Here is a 21,885-nt window from a genome sequence, read left to right as displayed (position 1 = left end):
TAACTTTGCTTAAATATTTTATTTAACCACATTTAAACTCATCACACGTAGATGAGCTTGGCGTTGGTGCTTGGGTGGGAGGAGCCTCGGGAACTCGGCGGAGGTCAGCGGTAACTATGGCAACCCTGTCACCTCCAAATGATTCTCCAAGGTGCTTGGAGAGGAGGAACAGGAAGAAGGGCCTCCCACCACAATGATCCAAGCACCAACCCAAACTAAGGTCACTCCAGGAAATTAAGCTTGAGAAAGATAGCGCGAGATCGAGGCTAAGGATTCTGTAGGTGTCCGGATATAACTTTGATAAGCGTTACTAGTCCATCTGCCAAGGGTTTGGATCATGTGATCTGGAACACCATTGCGCGCTGCAACTGTGGCGGCTCCAATCCTGAAGCTATGGCTGGAAAAATTACCAGTCACTCCCGCACCAGCGAAAAATATCCCTCAGCCACGACGTCAGCAACTCTCGAGACAATGGTTGGCCATTCTTTAATAAGAATAGTGGACCTGAAGCATTTCCTCTTTTATGCAGAAAAGCGGACATTGCAGTCACCGCACACAGTGGGGAGACGCCACAACCAATGTGAACATAGCACCCTGCGCGGAAAGGATCGGTTTTGGATGCTTTGATCCATACCCGTAAGCACGATGGTCGGTCCAAATTATCAAACGACAAGTCCGAGACCTGCAGGTGAATGGTGGGGTCGAAACTGGCCAAGCTGGAGACCGTAAACTCTGCCGATCGCAGGAAACCAAAGTATGCGAGCGTACGTGACGACCAAAACATGGCATGGTCAAACGAGTCAATATCCAGGGCCTTGAAAATGGTGAGCATGAGAGCGTCGGTAATCGGTAGACGCTGTGAAAACTGGGACCCTTGGGAACGTTTAATGCCCCGAAAGACTTGATGCAGCCGCGGACAATTTACCAATGGATCTGCGTGACCCTGCTCGATGTGAAGGGCCCGAACCGCTGACAGGTAGACTTTAATAGACCGATGCTGAAGCGACTGTGCCAGAAACGTTACAAAAAGACATAAAGTTCTCTCATCTGCAGGTAAGACAGGAACTTTGCCAAGCTGATGGCAAAAATCAATAAATTTACGCTGAGCAGACGCGTAAGTGCGACGTGTGGTGGGAGCCAGGCCATTTAGGAGGAATTCCTGACACTGTTTCTTTAGAGTGGACTGGTCAAGTTGAGAAGAAGCTGATGCGGAATTGGAGTTGGGGATCGGTGTGCTGAAGGAGCCAAACGCCTGAACTCCTGCCAACGAAAACGGGATAAGGCATCAGCGATTGCATTGTGGACGCCGGGTATGTGGAGCGACGAAAATGAAAAGTTAAAGCGCGCTGCCGCTAGCAACAGACTGCGCAACAGCCGCATCAGGTCGGGGACTTTAGAAGTCCTGCCGTTCAGCATGAACACCACAGCCTCGTTGTCGGAACGAAAGATGACATGCTTTTCGGACCACCGATGGCCCCACACATGCGCGGCTAGAACGATCGGAAAGAGTTCCTTATATGCAATAGATTGAGAACCCTGCTTCTCCAACCAGACACCGTTGAACCACGCTTGGTCCAGAAAAGCTCCATAACCAATTGCTCCTGAGGCGTCCGATACCACCTGGGTATCGCCTACGACTGGGATACCAGGATACAGCCAAAAAGAAACCCCGTGCCACGTAGAGAGGAACTGGTGCCACCAGTCTAAGTCGCGATGGAACTCGCAATTCAGACGTATAGGATGGTCTCGCTTGCGGAAACAGCCTAGCAGGTCAATCATGCGCCGTATGAACGTGCGACCAGGCCACACCACCTTCGCTGCGTGGTGGAGGTGGCCAATCAACGATTCTAGGTGATGTCTATTACACCAGCGTCGCGAACGCCAGGTAGCAATCAATAGTTTAAGGTTGCATAACTTATCTGCTGGCAAACGAGCAATTTGGTTCACTGAGTCCAATTCGATGCCTAAAACAACCAGGGTAGTATCAGGGCCTATGTATTTGTCGGGATGTAGCGGAACACCTAGAGTGCGGCATACTTGACGTGACTTAGCTAGGTTAACTGCGCAGGCGTCAGTGTTAGGAGGGCCCGCCATGATAAAATCATCAAGATAATGAACGAGATTGCTAACTTGGTAATTGTTCACCAAAATCCACTCTATCATCGAGGCTACCGCATTGAAAATAAACGGGGCTGATCGAAGACCAAAAGGTAACGCTAAGTCAACGTAATACTTTCCGCGCCACTTCATACCGAGAAGGTACCTGTCAGAAGGATGAACCGGAATATTACGGTAGGCCGATTCGACGTCGAACTTTGCCATCAGTGCTCCGGTACCAAGGCTAGAGATCATCCGAATGATTTGATCAACCCTGACATACTGAAGGGTAAAAGCCTCGCGGTCGATACCATCGTTCACGCTAAGTCCCCTGGGAGATGAAAGGTCGACTATGAGCCTCCATTTTCCAGGCTGGCCACGCTTAGGTATCACCCCAAAGCTGCTGACGTGCAGGTCAGGAAGGGGAGGTTCGGAGAAGGGGCCCGCGACCCTGTTCGACCTGACCTCGTTTTGCAGATACGAATCAATCACCTGAAGGTTGTGGATAGCGGTTTCCTTGTTACTCTTGGCCGATCTTAAAGAGCTGAGTTGACTTTGGAATCCAACTTTGAAACCATATCGAATCCCACTTAAAACATAAGCCACTTCAATCTGGTCTGGGTGTGATAGCAACTCTTGGGAAAACCACTCAACACTAAGGGGCGTGACGTCAGATACCAACGGGAGGTTAAGCATAGCTGAAAGAAGATACGATACGACCGTGAAAATAATAGTGACCGGCAGATGTTCCGAACTGCTCACACGACTTAAAAAGAGATACGTGAGGCGATAAACGACGAGTAAAGCTAATTACCCTAGATAGGAACTTAGACGGGGTAAAATTACATGCACATAAACATAATATATCGAGAGTAAAGTATATGCTATGGGAGGGGGAGGACCCACTCTGGCGATAACACGGGACTCGAAAAGAACGAAAAATTAGCAAAATAAACGCGTAAGAGGGTCCCGACGTAAAGCTTGAAATGCTGTTGCGATAGCATACAAAGGGACCTACAGAGACAGCTAGAAGACGGCTTAATTGTCCTAATAACGCCGCAGCCAATCATAGAGGCCAGACTGACAGCAAAGCTAATTTCTTAAGGGCCTGGTTACGCGAAAAGGTTGTATCAAGGTTTTGTAAATATAACGCGCTAAAAGGTATGACAGCATAGAGAGATAACACAAAAGTCCTAGCACGAAAGGTTTTTTTTTTTTTTTTTTTTTTTAATATATATATATATATGTATATATATCATATGCAATGAAATACCAATGACATTGTCTGCGTTTCTCATAAAGCCTAGCATGCAGAAAAGAAATAACGACGGCACGAAATGTCCCGAGACCATTGAAACGTTCCAGACAATTGACAATACACAATCTAAATGCACTTGAACTGTCTAGACAAGATTACGAGCGAAAATTATAGAGTGCTATACAAGATAGCTAAAGCTAAAGAACAAATTAAACGGAACATTTTTTTTTTTTTGTAAGAACCATAAGTATAACATAAAGTACTAGCGTGCTTGGATTAGCGGCGCTTAGACCTGTGAAGTTCCCCCGACGACTCGGCAAACGTGGATTTCCGTTTGGACTCCGAAGACTCGTCGGTCTCACTCGGGCAATCTACCAAGCGATGGCGGCCAGAACATGAAGAGCACTTGTGTGCGAAGCGGCAGCCACTATAACGCGAAGAACACTGCCCCCGATTCCAAGAACGGCATATGGTGTCGCTATTGGATGAGCCCTTGGGTTCTGCTCCTTCAGCAGCTGTAGCACTGAGAGCGCGTGGGACAGATCCCGCGGTGTGGAAACTGTAGAGCTGGCTATTGATGTGCGACCAGTCTGTGAGTTTGCTTGCTGCTGCGTGCTCACGAAAAGCCTTATCGTAAGACAGCCAAGCCCGGCCGCTAAACTGGCGATAGGTTCGCAGAATAAGCAGCTTGTAGAGCAAAAGATCTTTCCAGCGATTGGGAAAATAAGAAGTCAGCACGAGCGAGTAAATGCTGAACGCCTCGACCCACGTCATTATGTCCTCTACCTTTCGCCGCTGGCGCTTGGGCGTAGAGGTCAAAACGATGCGACCATCAAAGAAGAGTTGGGGCTCGTTTTCCGTCTCCACCAGGTTAGGAGAAATGAGATCGCTCATGTCGACGAACTTGCCACTGATGATCTGGGTAACCAGCTTTGCGGGAACGGGAGAGCAACCTGGGCCAACGATAAAAGGCTGATGCAAGACCGCCGAAACAGATGGCAATGATGGCGCCCAAACCGACGAGACGGAGCTCGGCACAGATGCTGAGAAAGCTAGCGTAGCGCTCGTGTCAGCCAATGACTGCGATGGTAGCGTAAAAGTGCTGGCGAATGAAGGTACAGGTAAAATAGACGTACCTGTAGCGTCCTGCGTAGCAGAAACCACTGCGGAGGTGGAAGAAGTTGGCAGTGCAGGCTGTGAAGAATAAGGTGGCGAGGAGGACGAGTTTCCTGACCCATTTGCAGAGGATGCCTCCAAAACCGCTTGAACAACCTCCCGGATAATCTCCTGCCGGTCTTCTGCAGAGAGTACGGCCGTACTACTTCGTGTAGCCCGAGACATAACGAGAGTATAGCGTAAAAACAAATAGCGTTGGTGTAGCGTACAAACTGCGTAAGCTAGCGTTAGCGATATGAGATAGCGCATAGCGTTAGCGAAATCGGATAGCACGTGGCGTTAGCGAAATTGGATAGCACCCGATGCAAGCTTCGTCCCCAGATACCATCTGTTCATCATTCATCTCATTGCGTGAGACATTAATTTGCTTATCAGATGGCCGCGAAGCTATAGCCTTTTGATGACAGATACTTGCGATAACAGGCAACTTAGTTCAAATCTAACTTTGCTTAAATATTTTATTTAACCACATTAAAATAATGCATATTTTTGGAAAAGGTGTGAAAATAATGCAAAATCGATCAAAACCATGGGCTATAGTCCATGCTTTTTGCTCGAAAATGGCCAAAAATGACCTTTCTTGCATCCTTCATAAATAATGCATATTTTTGGAAAAGGTATGAAAATGGACCAAAATCGATAAAAACCATGGGCTATAGTCCATGCTTTTTGCTCGAAAATGGCTAAAAATGACCTATTTTGCATCCTTCATAAATAATGCATATTTTTGGAAAAGGTGTGAAAATGGACCAAAATCGATCAAAACCATGGGCTATAGTCCATGCTTTTTGCTCGAAAATGGCCAAAAATGAACTATTTTGCATCCTTCATAAATAATGCATATTTTTGGAAAAGGTGTGAAAATAATGCAAAATCGATCAAAACCATGGGCTATAGTCCATGCTTTTTGCCCGAAAATGGCTAAAAATGACCTATTTTGCATCCTTCATGAATAATGCAAATTTTTGGGAAAGGTATGAAAATGGACCAAAATCGATCAAAACCATGGGCTATAGTCCATGCTATTTGCTCGAAAATGGCCAAAAATGACCTATTTTGTATCATTCATCAATAATGCATATCTTTTCCAAAGGGGTGAAAATGGACCAAAATCGATCAAAACCATGGGCTATATTCCATGCTTTTTGCTCGAAAATAGCTAAAAATGACCTATTTTGCATCCTTAAGAAATAATTCATATTTTTGGCAAAGGTGTGAAAATAATACAAAATCGATCAAAACCATGGGCTACAGTCCATGCTTTTTGGCCGAAAATGGCTAAAAATGACCTATTTTGCATCCTTCATACATAATGCATATTTTTGGAAAAGGTGTAAAAATGGACAAAATCGATCAAAACCATTGGCTATAGTCCACGCTTTTTGCTCGAAAATGTCCAAAAATGGTATTTTTGCATCCTTCATAAATAATGCACATTTTTGGGAAAGGTATGAAAATGGACCGAAATCGATCAAAACCATGGGCTATAGTCCATGCTTTTTGGTCGAAAATGGCCAAAAATGACCTATTTTGCATCCTTCATAAATAATGCACATTTTTGGGAAAGGTATGAAAATGGACCGAAATCGATAAAAACCATGGGCTATAGTCCATGCTTTTTCCTCGAAAATGGTTAAAAATGACCTATTTTGCATCCTTCATAAATAATGCATATTTTTGGAAAAGGTGTGAAAATAATGCAAAATCGATCAAAACCATGGGCTATAGTCCATGCTTTTTGCTCGAAAATGGCCAAAAATGACCTTTCTTGCATCCTTCATAAATAATGCATATTTTTGGAAAAGGTATGAAAATGGACCAAAATCGATGAAAACCATGGGCTATAGTCCATGCTTTTTGCTCGAAAATGGCCAAAAATGACCTATTTTGCATCCTTCATAAATAATGCATATTTTTGGAAAAGGTGTGAAAATAATGCAAAATCGATCAAAACTATGGGCTATAGTCCATGCTTTTTGCCCGAAAATGGCTAAAAATGACCTATTTTGCATCCTTCATGAATAATGCACATTTTTGGGAAAGGTATGAAAATGGACAAAAATCGATCAAAACCATGGGCTATAGTCCATGCTATTTGCTCGAAAATGGCCAAAAATGACCTATTTTGTATCATTCATCAATAATGCCTATCTTTTCCAAAGGGGTGAAAATGGACCAAAATCGATCAAAACCATTGGCTATAGTCCACGCTTTTTGCTCGAAAATGTCCAAAAATGGTATTTTTGCATCCTTCATAAATAATGCACATTTTTGGGAAAGGTATGAAAATGGACCGAAATCGATCAAAACCATGGGCTATAGTCCATGCTTTTTGGTCGAAAATGGCCAAAAATGACCTATTTTGCATCCTTCATAAATAATGCACATTTTTGGGAAAGGTATGAAAATGGACCGAAATCGATCAAAACCATGGGCTATAGTCCATGCTTTTTCCTCGAAAATGGCTAAAAATGACCTATTTTGCATCCTTCATAAATAATGCATATTTTTGGAAAAGGTGTGAAAATAATGCAAAATCGATCAAAACCATGGGTTATAGTCCATGCTTTTTGCTCGAAAATGGCCAAAAATGACCTTTCTTGCATCCTTCATAAATAATGCATATTTTTGGAAAAGGTATGAAAATGGACCAAAATCGATAAAAACCATGGGCTATAGTCCATACTTTTTGGCAGAAAATGGCTAAAAATGACCTATTTTGCATCCTTCATGAATAATGCATATTTTTGGAAAAGGTGTGAAAATAATGCAAAATCGATCAAAACCATGGGTTATAGTCCATGTTTTTTGCTCGAAAATGGCCAAAAATGACCTTTCTTGCATCCTTCATAAATAATGCATATTTTTGGAAAAGGTATGAAAATGGACCAAAATCGATAAAAACCATGGGCTATAGTCCATGCTTTTTGGCAGAAAATGGCTAAAAATGACCTATTTTGCATCCTTCATAAATAATGCATATTTTTGGAAAAGGTGTGAAAATAATGCAAAATCGATCAAAACCATGGGCTATAGTCCATGCTTTTTGCTCGAAAATGGCTAAAAATGACCTATTTGGCATCCTTCATAAATAATGCATATTTTTGGAAAAGGTGTGAAAATAATGCAAAATCGATCAAAACCATGGGCTATAGTCCATGCTTTTTGCCCGAAAATGGCCAAAAATGGTCTTTTTTGCATCCTTCATAAATAATGCACATTTTTGGGAAAGGTATGAAAATGGACCGAAATCGATCAAAACCATGGGCTATAGTCCATGCTTTTTGCTCGAAAATGGCCAAAAATGGTCTTTTTGGCATCCTTCATAAATAATGCACATTTTTGGGAAAGGTATGAAAATGGACCGAAATCGATCAAAACCATGGGCTATAGTCCATGCTTTTTGCTCGAAAATGGCCAAAAATGACCTATTTTGCATCCTTCATAAATAATGCATATTTTTGGAAAGGGTGTGAAAATAATGCAAAATTGATCAAAACCATGGGCTATAGTCCATGCTTTTTGGCCGAAAATGGCTAAAAATGACCTATTTTGCATCCTTCATAAATAATGCATATTTTTGGAAAAGATGTGAAAATGGACCAATATCAATCAAAACCATGGGCTATAGTCCATGCTTTTTGCTCGAAAATGGCCAAAAATGGTCTTTTTTGTATCCTTCATAAATAATGCACATTTTTGGGAAAGGTATGAAAATGAACCAAAATCGATCAAAACCATAGGCTATAGTCCATGCTTTTTGGTCGAAAATGGCTAAAAACGACCTATTTTGCATCCTTCATGAATAATGCATATTTTTGGAAAAGGTGTGAAAATGGACCAAAATCGATCAAAACCATGGGCTATAGTCCATGATTTTTACTCGAAAATGGCCAAAAATGGTATTTTTGCATCCTTTATAAATAATGCACATTTTTGGGAAAGGTATGAAAATGGAGGAAAATCGATCAAAACCATGGGCTATAGTCCATGCTTTTTGCTCGAAAATGTCCAAAAATGAACTATTTTGCATCCTTCATAAATAATGCATATTTTTGGAAAAGGTGTGAAAATAATGCAAAATCGATCAAAACCATGGGCTATAGTCCATGCTTTTTGCTCGAAAATGGCCAAAAATGACCTTTCTTGCATCCTTCATAAATAATGCACATTTTTGGGAAAGGTATGAAAATGGACCAAAAACAATGAAAACCATGGGCTATAGTCCATGCTTTTTGCTCGAAAATGGCCAAAAATGACCTATTTTGCATCCTTCATAAATAATGCATATTTTTGGAAAAGGTGTGAAAATAATGCAAAATCGATCAAAACCATGGGCTATAGTGCATGCTTTTTGCTCGAAAATGGCTAAAAATGACCTATTTTGCATCCTTCATAAATAATGCATATTTTTGGAAAAGGTGTGAAAATGGACCAATATCGATCAAAACCATGGGCTATAGTCCATGCTTTTCGCTCGAAAATGGCCAAAAATTACCTATTTTCCATCCTTCATAAATAATACATATTTTTGGAAAAGATGTGAAAATAATGCAAAATCGATTAAAACCATGGGCTATAGTCCATGCTTTTTGCTCGAAAATGGCCAAAAATGACCTATTTTGCATCCTTCATAAGTAATGCATATTTTTAATATGTTAAGGGGTTTAATAGTATATTTACTTTAATATAATCATTTTAATATTGTACAAAAGTTATAATTATAAATATTATATAAAGGATTAAAGGAGCTGGTAACACTATTTGTATCCTCTTACATCAGATTGTTAACTGGAAATCTTCCAGACCTCATCCCCGCCCTAACAAGAAAAAACCTTTCGCTAAGTGTATAGGTAATTTGGAAATTAACGGGAGAAAATATAACCAGGAACAGAACCAGGATTTGTTTAAGGAGTGGATGCACCATTTACGCTCAGAATGTTCACAAACTGAAGCATGAAGAACACAGTAAATATCAGCTCATCTGGTCAGTGGTGTGCACTACCCTGTAACCCTTTCCTAGATCTATCCCTCATCTGGTCAGTGGTGTGCACTACCCTGTAACCCTTTCCTTGATCTATCCCTCATCTGGTCAGTGGTGTGCACTACCCTGTAACCCTTTCCTAGATCTATCCCTCATCTGGTCATGCGATCAGTTGTGAGCACTAACCTGTAACCCTTTCCTAGATCTATCCCTCATCTGGTCAGTGGTGTGCACTACCCTGTAACCCTTTCCTAGATCTATCCCTCATCTGGTCAGTGGTGTGCACTACCCTGTAACCCGTTCCTAGATCTATCCCTCATCTGGTCAGTTGTGTGCACTACCATGTATCCCTTTCCTAGATCTACCCCTCATCTGGTCAGTGGTGTGCACTACCATGTATCCCTTTCCTAGATCTATCCCTCATCTGGTCAGTGGTGTGCACTACCATGTATCCCTTTCCTAGATCTATCCCTCATCTGGTCAGTGGTGTGCACTACCATGTAACCCTTTCCTAGATCTATCCCTCATCTGGTCAGTGGTGTGCACTACCATGTAACCCTTTCCTAGATATATCCCTCATCTGGTCAGTGGTGTGCACTACCATGTAACCCTTTCCTAGATCCACCCTTGTAAATGAAACATACCAAGGGCGGCTCCATCCAAAATTTTAGGGGGGGCTAATTGAGTTTATGGGGGGCTAATTGAGATAAGGGGGGGGGGCTAATTGAGTTTCTTCCGTCAACACAACAGAAAACAATATCAAAAAGCCTGTTTTTTTTCTGCTTAAGGGTGGGGGGGGCTTCATTCCCCCTTTGCCCCCCCTGGATTCGCCGTTGCATACTGTAAAAGAAAACAATGATAATAGCAAAAGTAAAGAAACAGTAACCTGTTGTTTTTTTTTGTGTGTGGATTTTGTAAGCATAGCCTATAGCAGGAGCTATACCTACAATAATTGTATCGTAAAATAATTTGGAATAAATAATGCCAAAGTGTGGCAAAATTTTACACTACAATTGAATTTTAAAGCCAACACAACATTGCCTACATTTCTGCAAACTTCAAGTTTCCTAAGCTGTAGAACTAGAGATATTGAGGATATAAGCTTCAAAAGATACCTATACATTTTATTTTCTCTTTTTTTTTGTACTGGATTCAATCAAGTTAGATCCAGCACCAAATGAGAGAATCAAAATATATGCATTAGGGATAACTTTTCACTTAACTATGTATATCTTTTGTATATTTTATGTATATATTTTGGTCTATGGCTCTGAAAATCCACACTATAGTATCAAATGAAAACTTGGTGGCTAATTTGAATAACTATTGTTCTAGACTGACTAGCCTCGTGTTCACATGAAAAGACAAAAGCGTTTTCACATGTAAGAGAGGCTAGTCAGTACAGAACAATAGTATAGTTAATTAAAGTGGACGTCATATTTCGATTCAGTGTGTATCAATGATATTTCTACATGCAGTTTCAAAGTCACCAAATTTCGTACTGTGGTTTTCAATATTCTGCAAACTCCAACATTTCAACGGCTTGTTGTGAAAACTTGCCACTGCCCCTGCCACCAGTCAAGAACATAAAAGGTATCAACTGATTATAGTGATTGACGGCGACAAAAAATTAAATATCAGGATGCCGCTTGCAACTACCAAGTTCACGGAATATTGGCAACCACACTAATAGGGTACAAACACTATAAGTGTACAACATAAATACCACTCAATACTGCTAAATTATGCTAATCCTATTGTTTTCTATTGTTTAATTAGCACTATTTACTACTAAATAGTGCAAAGTGTTGCACACTTTTAGTGTTTGTACTCTACTTTATATCAAAAGGTACTTTTCAAAAAACAGTTTTTCGCATACAAAATGACAGTCACAAGAATATTTCTTGCTTTGATTATGATACAGAATTGTGAGAGTCCTATATTTTGTACAAATATTTGATAAATTATAGGCTTTAACAAAGCCAATATCATTTGCTATTTGTTCTCCTGTGTTAATAAATAATTCTATGGTATTGACATACATTTCCAAAAATAAGCATAACAAAACTATACAATTGTCATTATGTTAGGCTGCTAGCAGTCCATGTATTTCCCTTAAGTCAATATTTGCCGGTGTTTGTTTTGATTAAGAGACCTTTGCCAAAATGTTGCCTGAAAATTCAAATTATTTGAAATTAAAAAGTCATACAAGCACTCGAAAGAGCACCTTTACAGGTGTATAAGAGTGGTTTTACTTGGACTGTGGAAGATTATTAAACAGTATGGCTTTGATTCACAGTCCAAGTTAAATCACCCTTTATCAGCCAAGAAAAATTTAAGTTGAAGATTGACAAATTTACAGACATTTGTATGACTGGGTATGGACTTTTTCATTCCCACAGTTTGACTTATTTGAATTTGCAGGATTACCAGTTTTTCTAATATCCCCAGGGGAGGGGTGTGTGGAGTAAAGGATACAAGGGAAAAAATGTTTTTTAATGTATAATCTTTTTTGTCCTTCACTCCACACACCCCTCCCCTGGGGATATTAGACTAACTGCTAAAAGGAACCGCTCGCAGTCTACCATTATGATCATGGCCAATGATTTTGACCCATGAATCTCTTAATGTCTACCTTTCATCGTAGATATCTATATATCAGGGGCAAATCCAGGTTTTTTAAAAGGGGTTGGCTGTTACAGGGTACCTCACACGAATACCACAGGAAACCCATTCACCCCCCCCCCCCCACCACCCCTGGATCCACCCATGATAATTTCTCCTATTAAATAAATATTTATATTATTTAGCAGTACTTATGTTACTGTCATCGTCATCAAGAATATCTTCTTCTGGTTTATCAGGACGTTGAAACATTTCTATTGTGATTGGGGTGCGATGCACTATGGAAAAAAACACAATTATTTTAGTTTGAGAATATCTTCAGTGTTTCAGAAAGGACTTATGGGTGAGGAGGGTGGAGGAGGGGGGGGGGGGGGACATCTAAGCACTTCACCCCTCACTTTTTAAAGTTTTCCATGTGTAAACATAATTTGCATTATTTTTCCCCCCCTAAAAATCATGTTCCAACTGGCGTAATGGATAGGAAGTACCCTTTATCTCTGCCCATGGTCTAGTATTTTGATGCAAGGCTCAGATCATCCGTGCTCACATGGGATAATGGATAGTTAAAAAAACAAGTGAAATATCACTCACCTAGTGCCCTGTCCACAAGATCTTGGTGCACTTTTTCTTCCCTTTTAAACTTCGCCTACAAAAAGATTGCTTTATTAAATATAATAATAATAATATTTATTAAATATGATAATAATTATAAATCTAATATTTAATATCTAATATTTAAATCTAATTTTCAAATCAAAGGATTAAAAGATAAAAAATTGTTATTTCAAAAACTATTTCTTACTTTTAATTCCCTTCGTCTACGTTTAGGAAATAAAGGCATCATTAAGCTGAAATCTGTTCCAACTTGACTCAATGCCTTGTAGAATTTCAGTGTCTCTGTAAAAAATAAAAGTAACAATGAATAAATGTGATGATGGCCCACTCACCCTTAAAACTGACACCCTACCACCATCCCACATTGAATCATCTTACTGACACCCTACTGACACCCCACCATCACCCACTAACACCCTACTGACACCCTACCGCCACCAAGTGACACCCTACCATCACCCACTGACACCCTACCAACAACCTCCTGTACCATACCATCAACCTACTGACACCCTACCATCAACCTACCAACAAGCTACTGACACCCTACCATCAACCTACTGACTCCCTACCAACAACCTACTAACATCTTACCAACAACCTACTGACATACTACCATCAACCTACTGACACCCTACCATCAACCTACTGACACCCTACAGTACCATCAATCTACTGACACCCCACCAACAACCTACTGACACCCAATTGACACCCTACCACCTCCCTACTGACACCCTACCATCAACCTTCTGACACCCTACCATCAACCTGCTGGCACCCTACCATCAAACTACTGACACCCCACCATCAACCTACTGACACCCTACCATCAACCTACTGACACCCTACCATCAACCTACTAACACCCTACCATCAACCTACTGACACCCTACCATCAACCTACTGACACCCTACAGTACCATCAATCTACTGACACCCCACCAACAACCTACTGACACCCAATTGACACCCTACCACCTCCCTACTGACACCCTACCATCAACCTTCTGACACCCTACCATCAACCTGCTGGCACCCTACCATCAAACTACTGACACCCCACCATCAACCTACTGACACCCTACCATCAACCTACTGACACCCTACAGTACCATCAATCTACTGACACCCCACCAACACCCAACTGACACCCTACCATCTCCCTACTGACACCCTACCATCAACCTTCTGACACCCTACCATCAACCTGCTGACACCCTACCATCTCCCTACTGACACCCAACTGACACCCTACTGATACCCTACCATCTACTGACACCACATTACCTTCATTACCATGTTCATTGTCATCAACTATTTCTATGAATATGAACTGCTTTTTCATACCTGGCATTGACCACTTTGTTCTTTTGGGCTGCTTAAAGAACGCAGCATAGTTCAGGTTATTAGAGTCTTCATACACAATATCTCTGAAACAAAAAAAAAAAGGTCTGTCATTTTCAACAATCAGAAGTTTTACAAACGGTTGGGTACAGGAGCCTGTTGTGTGAAAGGTCGTGGCTTCAAGCCTTGGCTGGATCAACACTCAGGGTTTTAAATTATCTGAGATGGTAATGCCTTTGGACATCGCTGTGGCTAAGATTCAGGGGGGGTGAATCCAGGGGGTGTCCTGCAGCGCATCAGGGACCCCCTAACACTGTTATTACACTTATGCTTGTTTTTAATGTGATGCATTTATAATATCTCTATCTCTGTATACATTTCTTCATTCCTCCCAACACTGTCATCACTCTTACGCTTCTTTAAAGCGATGCATAATATCTCTACATTATACATTTCTTCATTTTGGAACCCCCCCCCCCCCTAACAAATTCCTGCATCAGCTGCTATAATGTGTTGTACATACCTCTCTTGTAGGGTGGAGTTTGGTGGTGACTTTATTAGAAGGCTGAAATTCAAAGCATTAAATTAAATTAATGATTATATGTTATTCCCTCCTGTCTCTGGAAGACAATAATACTGAAAAGGAGGCAGAAAAATCAACTATATTATAATAAAAGTGTGAGAAGCATTCGCCTACAGCTCGTGTTTTCCTTACAGTTCTTTTGAGCTTACATCACTTCCTGCATGCTTTATTACTGAACAGAGCACGGAAAAAGCTGTTTTATTTGTTAAATACAATTATGATTAATAATTTCGATGAATATGACTAACATATAGTATTTGTAACATTAGTGATTTTAGCCTTGAATAGTAGAGAGCTTCGCATACTGTTGGTCAAGTGACCAGTGATTTATGGGTAGCATGGGTGGCGTTCGCGGCTAATGCGTCGTCTTTCACCACTATGAGTCCAACGGGTCTGCGGTCACCACATGTAAATTGAGTTTGTTTGATGTGTTGTTCTCTCCTATACTACAAGGGTTTTCTCTGGGTTCTCCTGTTTACTCCCTTCGTAAAAAGGGAGCTCAACATGTGAGCTGGTAGTGCGTGTGGAGGGAACCTCACAGAAGAGCCCCATATGGGGAGTGGTGGTCTTAAAATATTATTATTATTATTATTGCATTAATAGTTATCCTATTACTAGTACCTTTCTTCATCTAAGATAATACAACCATCAGCACCAATCTTCACTTGAGGAGCATGTACTCTATCCTCATCTCCCTCCTGAGGTGTCGGAGTGTCTGTTGATGGTTCTGCAGTTTGTTCTGTTGTTGTGCTGGCTTGGTCTGTAGCATCTTGACCGTCGACTTCAATTGCATTGGCATCCCTGAGAAAAATAAGGTACATGTGGAATAGGGCTTGGTGGTGCAATATTTACCCATTTCAGACAATGTGTCACTCTCTTGAGACTAAGATTCTTTGTTTGAGTTGTATCCATATTCATGTGTCTTCTTGTCCGCAACTGTCAACTAAAGAAATTTTACTCTAGGGAATGACACATGGTCTATAATTAGAAAACATCACACCAAGACATATACTCCATTTACAGTTCCGTTTAGTGACCACAAATAATACAAGTTCCAAGTCAAGGCTGGAGTTGCCACGCATGATAAACTATAGTTTTGCTTTGTGCGGTAAACTCCAACCTCGAATTGGAACTATTGTTCTTGGTAACTGAACAGGACTGTAAAATGGAGTATTGTCTATAATTATTGAATGGCACTGATGAGAGGAAAATAGTTGCACTTGATGTTTGAGGATGTTTTCACTTTTCATTTTATTAGAACATGGTAAGGGTCATAAGGCCGGTTATCCCTAACCCTAATTACGAGTATTTTGTCCATATCAATTTGTAATAGTCCCCTTCACAGTTCCCTGCGCCATCTTTAAAGGTAGCCGTGCCTTTGCATCCAAGCCAGATGACTGGTGAGCTTGCAATGATAGAGACATGAGAATAATTGTCCAATGCGTTAAAAAAGGTCTCTTTCATTGCAAGCTCACTGTTTGTCTTGCTTTGATGCAAAGGCACGGCCACCTTTCAAGATGGCGCAGGGAACTGTGAAAGGGACTATTTGTTCAATGGTCCAACTGTTAAACCCCCCTTCCCACTACAATAAATTAATGACATAAAATATACTAAATATATATATTAATGACATAAAATAGTGATGTTTCTTTACCCATTTTCACTTTCATTTGATTGACTTGGTTTTCTTTTGTTTCCTATTTTTCTCCTTTTGGCATCCACACTTGATCTGATAAAAAACAGTTATGCAAGGTTAGGGCTATTGCATTGAAATTGATTGCTAATGTAAGTCAAGGCTTTGCTAACTCAGAGACTAAATTGGAATCTGCCATGTTAGGTTTGCAGAGGGAGTTACTGTAAGCCTGCTGGCATAATCATGTCCTTTATGACCAGAATTCAAGGTTGACTGTTGCCCGACTATTGCCCGACTGTTGCCCTACTGTTGCCCGACTATTACCCGACTGTTGCCTGACTGCTGCCCAATTGTTGCCCAATTGTTGCCAATTGCTGCCCTTTTGATTGGATGTTAATATTTGAGGTTTCAGCTTACTTCATTGGGTTGTCCTTTGGGTTAAAGTATATCAAGTCTTGTAAAGTCATCTTGCTTGGATCTAAAGGTTCCTTGGGTCTTGAATGTCTTGGTTTCCTCTTTTTCTCTTCAACCTAAACACCCCCAAAAATTTAAGAAACCTGAGTAAAAGTATTAAGGGAAAAAAAAGGAAAAACGATGAAAAGGAAAAGGGAAGAAAAGGAAAAGGGAAGAAAAGGAAAAGGGAAGAAAAGGAAAGGAACTGAGGGAAAGAAATAAAAGGGCAGGAAATTGAAAAAATGGAAGTGTTCATACTCTTTTGAAGTCTCTAAATTCCATGACTTTCCACAAACTTTTCCATGACTTTTACATTATTTTCCATGACCAATATTTATCAAAAGCTTAATAATAACTTAAAACAATTGCAACATCTCTGAATAAATCATAACATTTTTACTGTTTAAAATAATGTTTTCAATGACTTTCCATGAACCTGAACATAATTCCATGACTTTCCAGGCCCGGAAAATGAAAATATGAAATTCCATGACTTTCCAGGATTTCCATGATTCGTATGAACCCTGAATGGGAAAAGGAGAAAGGGGAAGGGAAGAAAAGGGAAGAGACGAAAAGGGAATAAAGGGAAGGAAGGGTGTCTGACTTATCTATCTTTACATGTAATGTATAGCTGCAAGATGTCTACATATGCAGGAAAGTAAACCTACTAACCCTTTTATTAGTTGCCTCTTCCTCATCTTCTTCGATAACCTGTTCCTCTACAGGTTGTGTTTCTGTAGCCGTAACTGACTCAACTATTACTTCTGCTACTCCAAGGATATTGTCTAGTGGTGGTTCTGAAGCTGTTCTGGGCCGTTTGTTACTTCTCTCTTCTACTTCATCATTTTCAGGTAAAGCCTAAAAGCAAAAAACAACGAAAGTAGGTTATTAATTTAAAACTATAAACTTCAGCTACAATATGCTTTATAGACAACATTTCAATGCAGTCCCAATGTAGGACACTGTTAAAAGGCCGTGCTTATCACTATTGTATCACCAACATGGTCCCCCACATCTTAGTCATAATTATGACTATCTTGGAATTGCTTGCACACCATCAATTTTTGTATTATTAGATTGCAAGCATTCCCAATAGACGAGTTAAATGAGAAATTTAGATATATGGCCATGTTGGTGGTAATAAAAAAGTAGGCTAGTGATAAATCTTTCGTTAAATAACATCAATATGGCAGTGATGAGAATGTGTGGACCGCGTAGCACTTCTGAAATACAAGATATAAAAATATAGATAAGTTATAGTGCTTGAGAACGAGGTTATTCCGGGCATTAAAGACCCTTGGAAATGAAATAAATTTGGAAAAATTAATTTCTGACCTCGCTGGGAGGTCAGCGAGGTTCGAAATTAATTTTTTCAAATTTATTTCCAAGGGTCTTTAACACACGGAATAACCTCGTTCCAAAACACTATAACTTATCTATATTTCTAAGTCTTCAATATGGCAAGTGAGGATACATGTACAAACAAAAAAAATTATCAAGTGTGGACATACCTTATCAGAGACCTCTTGAATCAGTTGGCTAACTGATGATTCAGGCTGGCTTGCTCTGTTATCAGGTGTGCTCTCCTTAGGTACTGATACTGATGATCTTCTTCTTGCTGCAGCACCAACATTAGGTATAGCCCTCTTCCGCCGAGTGAGTGAAGACCCAACAGAAGATTGATTCCCTTCTGAAGTACTGACGGAGCTCTCAGTTTGTTTGGAAATTTCAGTTGATGTTTCAGCCTGTGTGTTTGACTGAGGTTTTGGTTTAGGTTGCTGTTTATTGTTGGCATTTATTGTACTGGTATCTATAGAAGGAGCAGTGTCCACTGTTGTACTTGTTGTAGTAGTAGCAACAACCTCTTCAATTTCTGGTTAAAAAATAGAAAAAATATTATGCAAAAAAACCCTACTTTATAGTTGGTGAAAAAAAATTCAGTATCCTAGTCAAATTCCACACACACCACCACACAATTGAGTGGTGAATTTTATTTCAGCCAGTCACAGCGTATATAGCTGTTTTGCCTAAGGCTCTCATTCCAAGGCTACTGTAATCCAACTTTTGCATATTTTTCTCTTTTCTTTTGACTTAAATATAATATATTGTACATGGTTATAAGTAGCAGAAATGTGAAAATTTGCATTGTTCTTTCAAGCTCTAAAAATACTTAGGGCCGGCCATTTTGTCCACTCATGCTTTGTATGCTGTGTTCACCACTCTGCTGGTTTGTTCAGTAGAACATGCATAATAGGTATTCAACTCTCAACTCACATGTTGATAATTAAATGGAGAAAATAATTTGTAGAACCCTGGAAAACGCTTTTCACTGCTGTATAAGTGTATGGTATACAAAACCTTTGTAACAGGAATAACAGTGTGAATGAGTTTGGCTTTTTTAACTTCTGTCGTTCAAAATAATATTTTTGCCTAACATGTAAAAAAGTAAACTTGAGTAACCCTGACACATGTGTCAAACACCTTAATTTTAGATAATTACCTGCTGCAGCTGACGCTGATTCATTTGCTTCTTGAAGAACTGTTTTTGGTGCATCAGTTGGTGGTTTCTTCCTTGCTCTTGCAGTTGGTTTTACACTTGGTTTGATTCGAGGTCTCCTTGTCTTTGCTGTAGTTTTAGCTATTTCTGTAGTTGTTGCTTTTGGTATGGATTCATCTGGTTCTTGAACAGTGCTTGTCACTTCTACAGCACTCAAAACCACTTCTGGACATTCTGTGTTTACTAAAGCTACAATTTAAAGAAACGATAATTCATTAACGCTAAACTTTGGTGAATTTAAGGATGGCCAACTTTTTTCTTCCATGTCATGCGAACTTCTAAACTAAATTTGTACAATATTTGTACGTTTAAAAAACGTTGGCTGTTGTTACTTCGTCTCAGTTAAGTAAGAATTAGATTGAATTACCTCTAGAACTGTTTGGAGGAATAAAAACGGCGGTTTCTTCTCCTCTTTGAGGTTGTTCGGGTTCAGAAACCGAAGGACAAGAAGTTGAAGAAGTTGAAATTGTCCTGTCAGGACCCGAGCGTCGACTGCTTCGAGGCGTCACATTTGGACGAAAACGATTTCTCATTGCACATGAACCTTTTAAATACTATCTAGTATGCCTTAACTTGTTTTGTAAGGTATTTACGAGGGTTGTAATGGGTTATTTAGCTCGTTATTTGGGCGCATTTTTCATAAAATGTCAATACAAACTTCTTTTTAGGCAGAATTTGCCAGGCGCGCTAACAGGCCACCGCGGTCTAAGCGAAGAACGCCTTGTGGTCTCTATCAACACAGGAAACCCAATCACTAGATGAATATTTTAAATAAAGGGGGGAAGGGAGGTACCAATTGTCTCCTGTCTGGAACAGCGCGCGTAGGCTATGTTTTGCTTTGCACAAATTTGTTCTTATCTAGCCGTTTTTGCATTAGATTGTGCTCTTGCAGCTCACATTATTGGCGTACCTAGTATAGGGTTAAGTCATGGTCGAGTTTTGGGAAAGATTGGTCGTGAACTTGCAAGACGCGGTCACAAATATACCCTTCTTGTACCATCTGATCTTGAAAAAGACCTTCAAGCATCAAGCACCACGCAAGGATTCCAAGTGCGATCTTTTAAATCCAACTTCACTAAGGGTTCATTAGAAGCTCTGATGTTGAATCAAAGTGTTGGGAACATTGATGTGAAGAAGAATCTTGAGTTATGGGTAGGGACTTGTGAAGACATGGTAAAGAGTGACTTGTATTCCAAAAGTTTGGATGATATTGACCTGATGTTTTGTGATATTGGCGCGCTTTGCTGCCCTATCTTGGCCGATAAACTTGGAATCCAACGAGTTGATATATCTCCGACTGGATTTAGCGATCCTTTTCTCAGCATCATTCACAACTTTCCCAATCCAGTTGCATACATTCCTCAAATGTCTTATTGGTTGCCTAGCAGACTGTCTTTCTTTGGTCGTGTTCAAAACACCTTAATGTATGGTTTTGGGTATACACTTTATAGATTCTATTTGATTCCGTCATATGCAGAGGTCTGGCAAAAGTATATCCCCAATTCAAAGTTCCTAAATTTGGATGAACTTTTCAAGTCAACAGGTTTGTTACTTATTCCAACAGATTTTATTTTGACAAAGCCACGCCCAGTGGCGGCACATGTTAAGGTGATAGGTGCAATACTGCCAGAACCAGCCAAGCCACTGACACCAAGTTTCCAGGAACTGATTTCATCTAGTCATCATAATGATGTGGTTGTAGTATCGTTTGGAACAGTAATTTCTAACTTCAGTTCCAGTTTTGTAGAAATTCTTGCTGATGCCTTGTGCAAGCTTCCTGCTTTGGTGATCTGGAAACACAAGGGGTCAGTACCATCCAACCTTGGAGAAAATGTAAAAATATTTTCATGGATTCCTCAAAACGACCTACTGGGTCATCCAAGGACAAAACTCTTCATAACACATGGAGGGTTAAACAGTGTTTATGAGGCTACTTTTCATGGTGTACCGATGGTTGTAATACCATTTTTTGCTGACCAGTTTGACAATGCCGCAAATGTAAGACAAGCTGGTTTTGGAGAAACAATTGATCTCAAGATTCTGACAGCAGAAAGGATAATTGAAACTGCTACAAAAGTTCTTAATCAAGAATCATATATTGAAAATGCTGTGAGATTTTCCAACAGAATGATATACCCTGCAAAGGTTTCAAAGTCGGGTGGCAAAACATATGTCCAGCCATTAACACGTACCCCCACAGAGCAAGCAGCTGATTGGGTGGAATATGGGTTGTATAACAATGCTGCCCTTCACTTGCGTGGTGAAGAAGACAACTTGTCATTTGCACAGCTTTATCTTTTAGATGTGTTGGTTTTTCTTCTGATAATGTTATTTTTGATTTTAAAAGTGATGTATATGGTTGTGAAATTTGTTGTCAACGTTTTTTGTTGGAGAAAGAAGTCAAAAACTGATTGAGAATATGTAGATCACTTTCACAAATCCTTAAAAAATATGAAAATGAAAAAGAAATCTCACGTTTTCTTGATGGAATTTGTGGCATTAAATGGTCAAGGTTATAGATTTTATTCGTTGTGCTGCAGTAATAGATAGAAGTGTA

At 40.1% G+C, this 21,885-nt stretch overlaps 2 protein-coding genes and 1 pseudogene across 2 annotated transcripts; 1 reads left to right on the top strand and 2 right to left on the bottom strand.

Moving 5' to 3' along the window:
• Window positions 1–4,917, bottom strand: LOC148911114 (uncharacterized; annotated as a pseudogene).
• A 7,360-nt stretch (window positions 4,918–12,277) lies between these two features.
• On the bottom strand, window positions 12,278–20,077 carry LOC116308305 (uncharacterized). Its single transcript, XM_031718695.2, has 12 exons — window positions 19,696–20,077; window positions 19,272–19,517; window positions 18,283–18,644; window positions 17,444–17,629; window positions 16,736–16,848; window positions 16,340–16,414; window positions 15,307–15,486; window positions 14,626–14,667; window positions 14,106–14,188; window positions 12,943–13,037; window positions 12,732–12,786; window positions 12,278–12,418 (listed from the first exon to the last, which is right to left on the bottom strand). Exons 1-12 carry the CDS (start codon window positions 19,859–19,861, stop codon window positions 12,318–12,320), a joined length of 1,704 nt encoding a protein of 567 aa, XP_031574555.1. The 5' UTR covers window positions 19,862–20,077; the 3' UTR covers window positions 12,278–12,317.
• A 59-nt stretch (window positions 20,078–20,136) lies between these two features.
• LOC116308303 (UDP-glucuronosyltransferase 2C1-like) lies at window positions 20,137–21,853 on the top strand. Its single transcript, XM_031718693.1, has one exon. It carries the CDS (start codon window positions 20,157–20,159, stop codon window positions 21,741–21,743), a length of 1,587 nt encoding a protein of 528 aa, XP_031574553.1. The 5' UTR covers window positions 20,137–20,156; the 3' UTR covers window positions 21,744–21,853.
• Window positions 21,854–21,885: the final 32 nt, after the last annotated feature.

The sequence above is a fragment of the Actinia tenebrosa genome, unplaced genomic scaffold (assembly GCF_029948245.1).
Source record: "Actinia tenebrosa isolate PJP-AT-01 unplaced genomic scaffold, QUT_ActTen_1.0 PGA_scaffold14__42_contigs__length_11649687, whole genome shotgun sequence".
In the NCBI taxonomy this organism is placed as follows: Eukaryota; Metazoa; Cnidaria; class Anthozoa; order Actiniaria; family Actiniidae; genus Actinia; species Actinia tenebrosa.
This window is presented reverse-complemented; position numbering and strand designations above follow the sequence as displayed.

Bases quoted from the DNA above. Each gene is read 5' to 3' on its own strand.
- LOC116308305 (XM_031718695.2), bottom strand. From the start codon at position 19,861: ATGAGAAATCGTTTTCGTCCAAATGTGACGCCTCGAAGCAGTCGACGC. The intron at 17,630-18,282 runs GTATGTCCACAC...TTTTGCTTTTAG, and splicing joins TTCAAGAGGTCTCTGATAAG to GCTTTACCTGAAAATGATGA. The intron at 16,415-16,735 runs GTAAGCTGAAAC...GTTTTTTATCAG, and splicing joins CCAAAGGACAACCCAATGAA to ATCAAGTGTGGATGCCAAAA.
- LOC116308303 (XM_031718693.1), top strand. From the start codon at position 20,157: ATGTTTTGCTTTGCACAAATTTGTTCTTATCTAGCCGTTTTTGCATTA.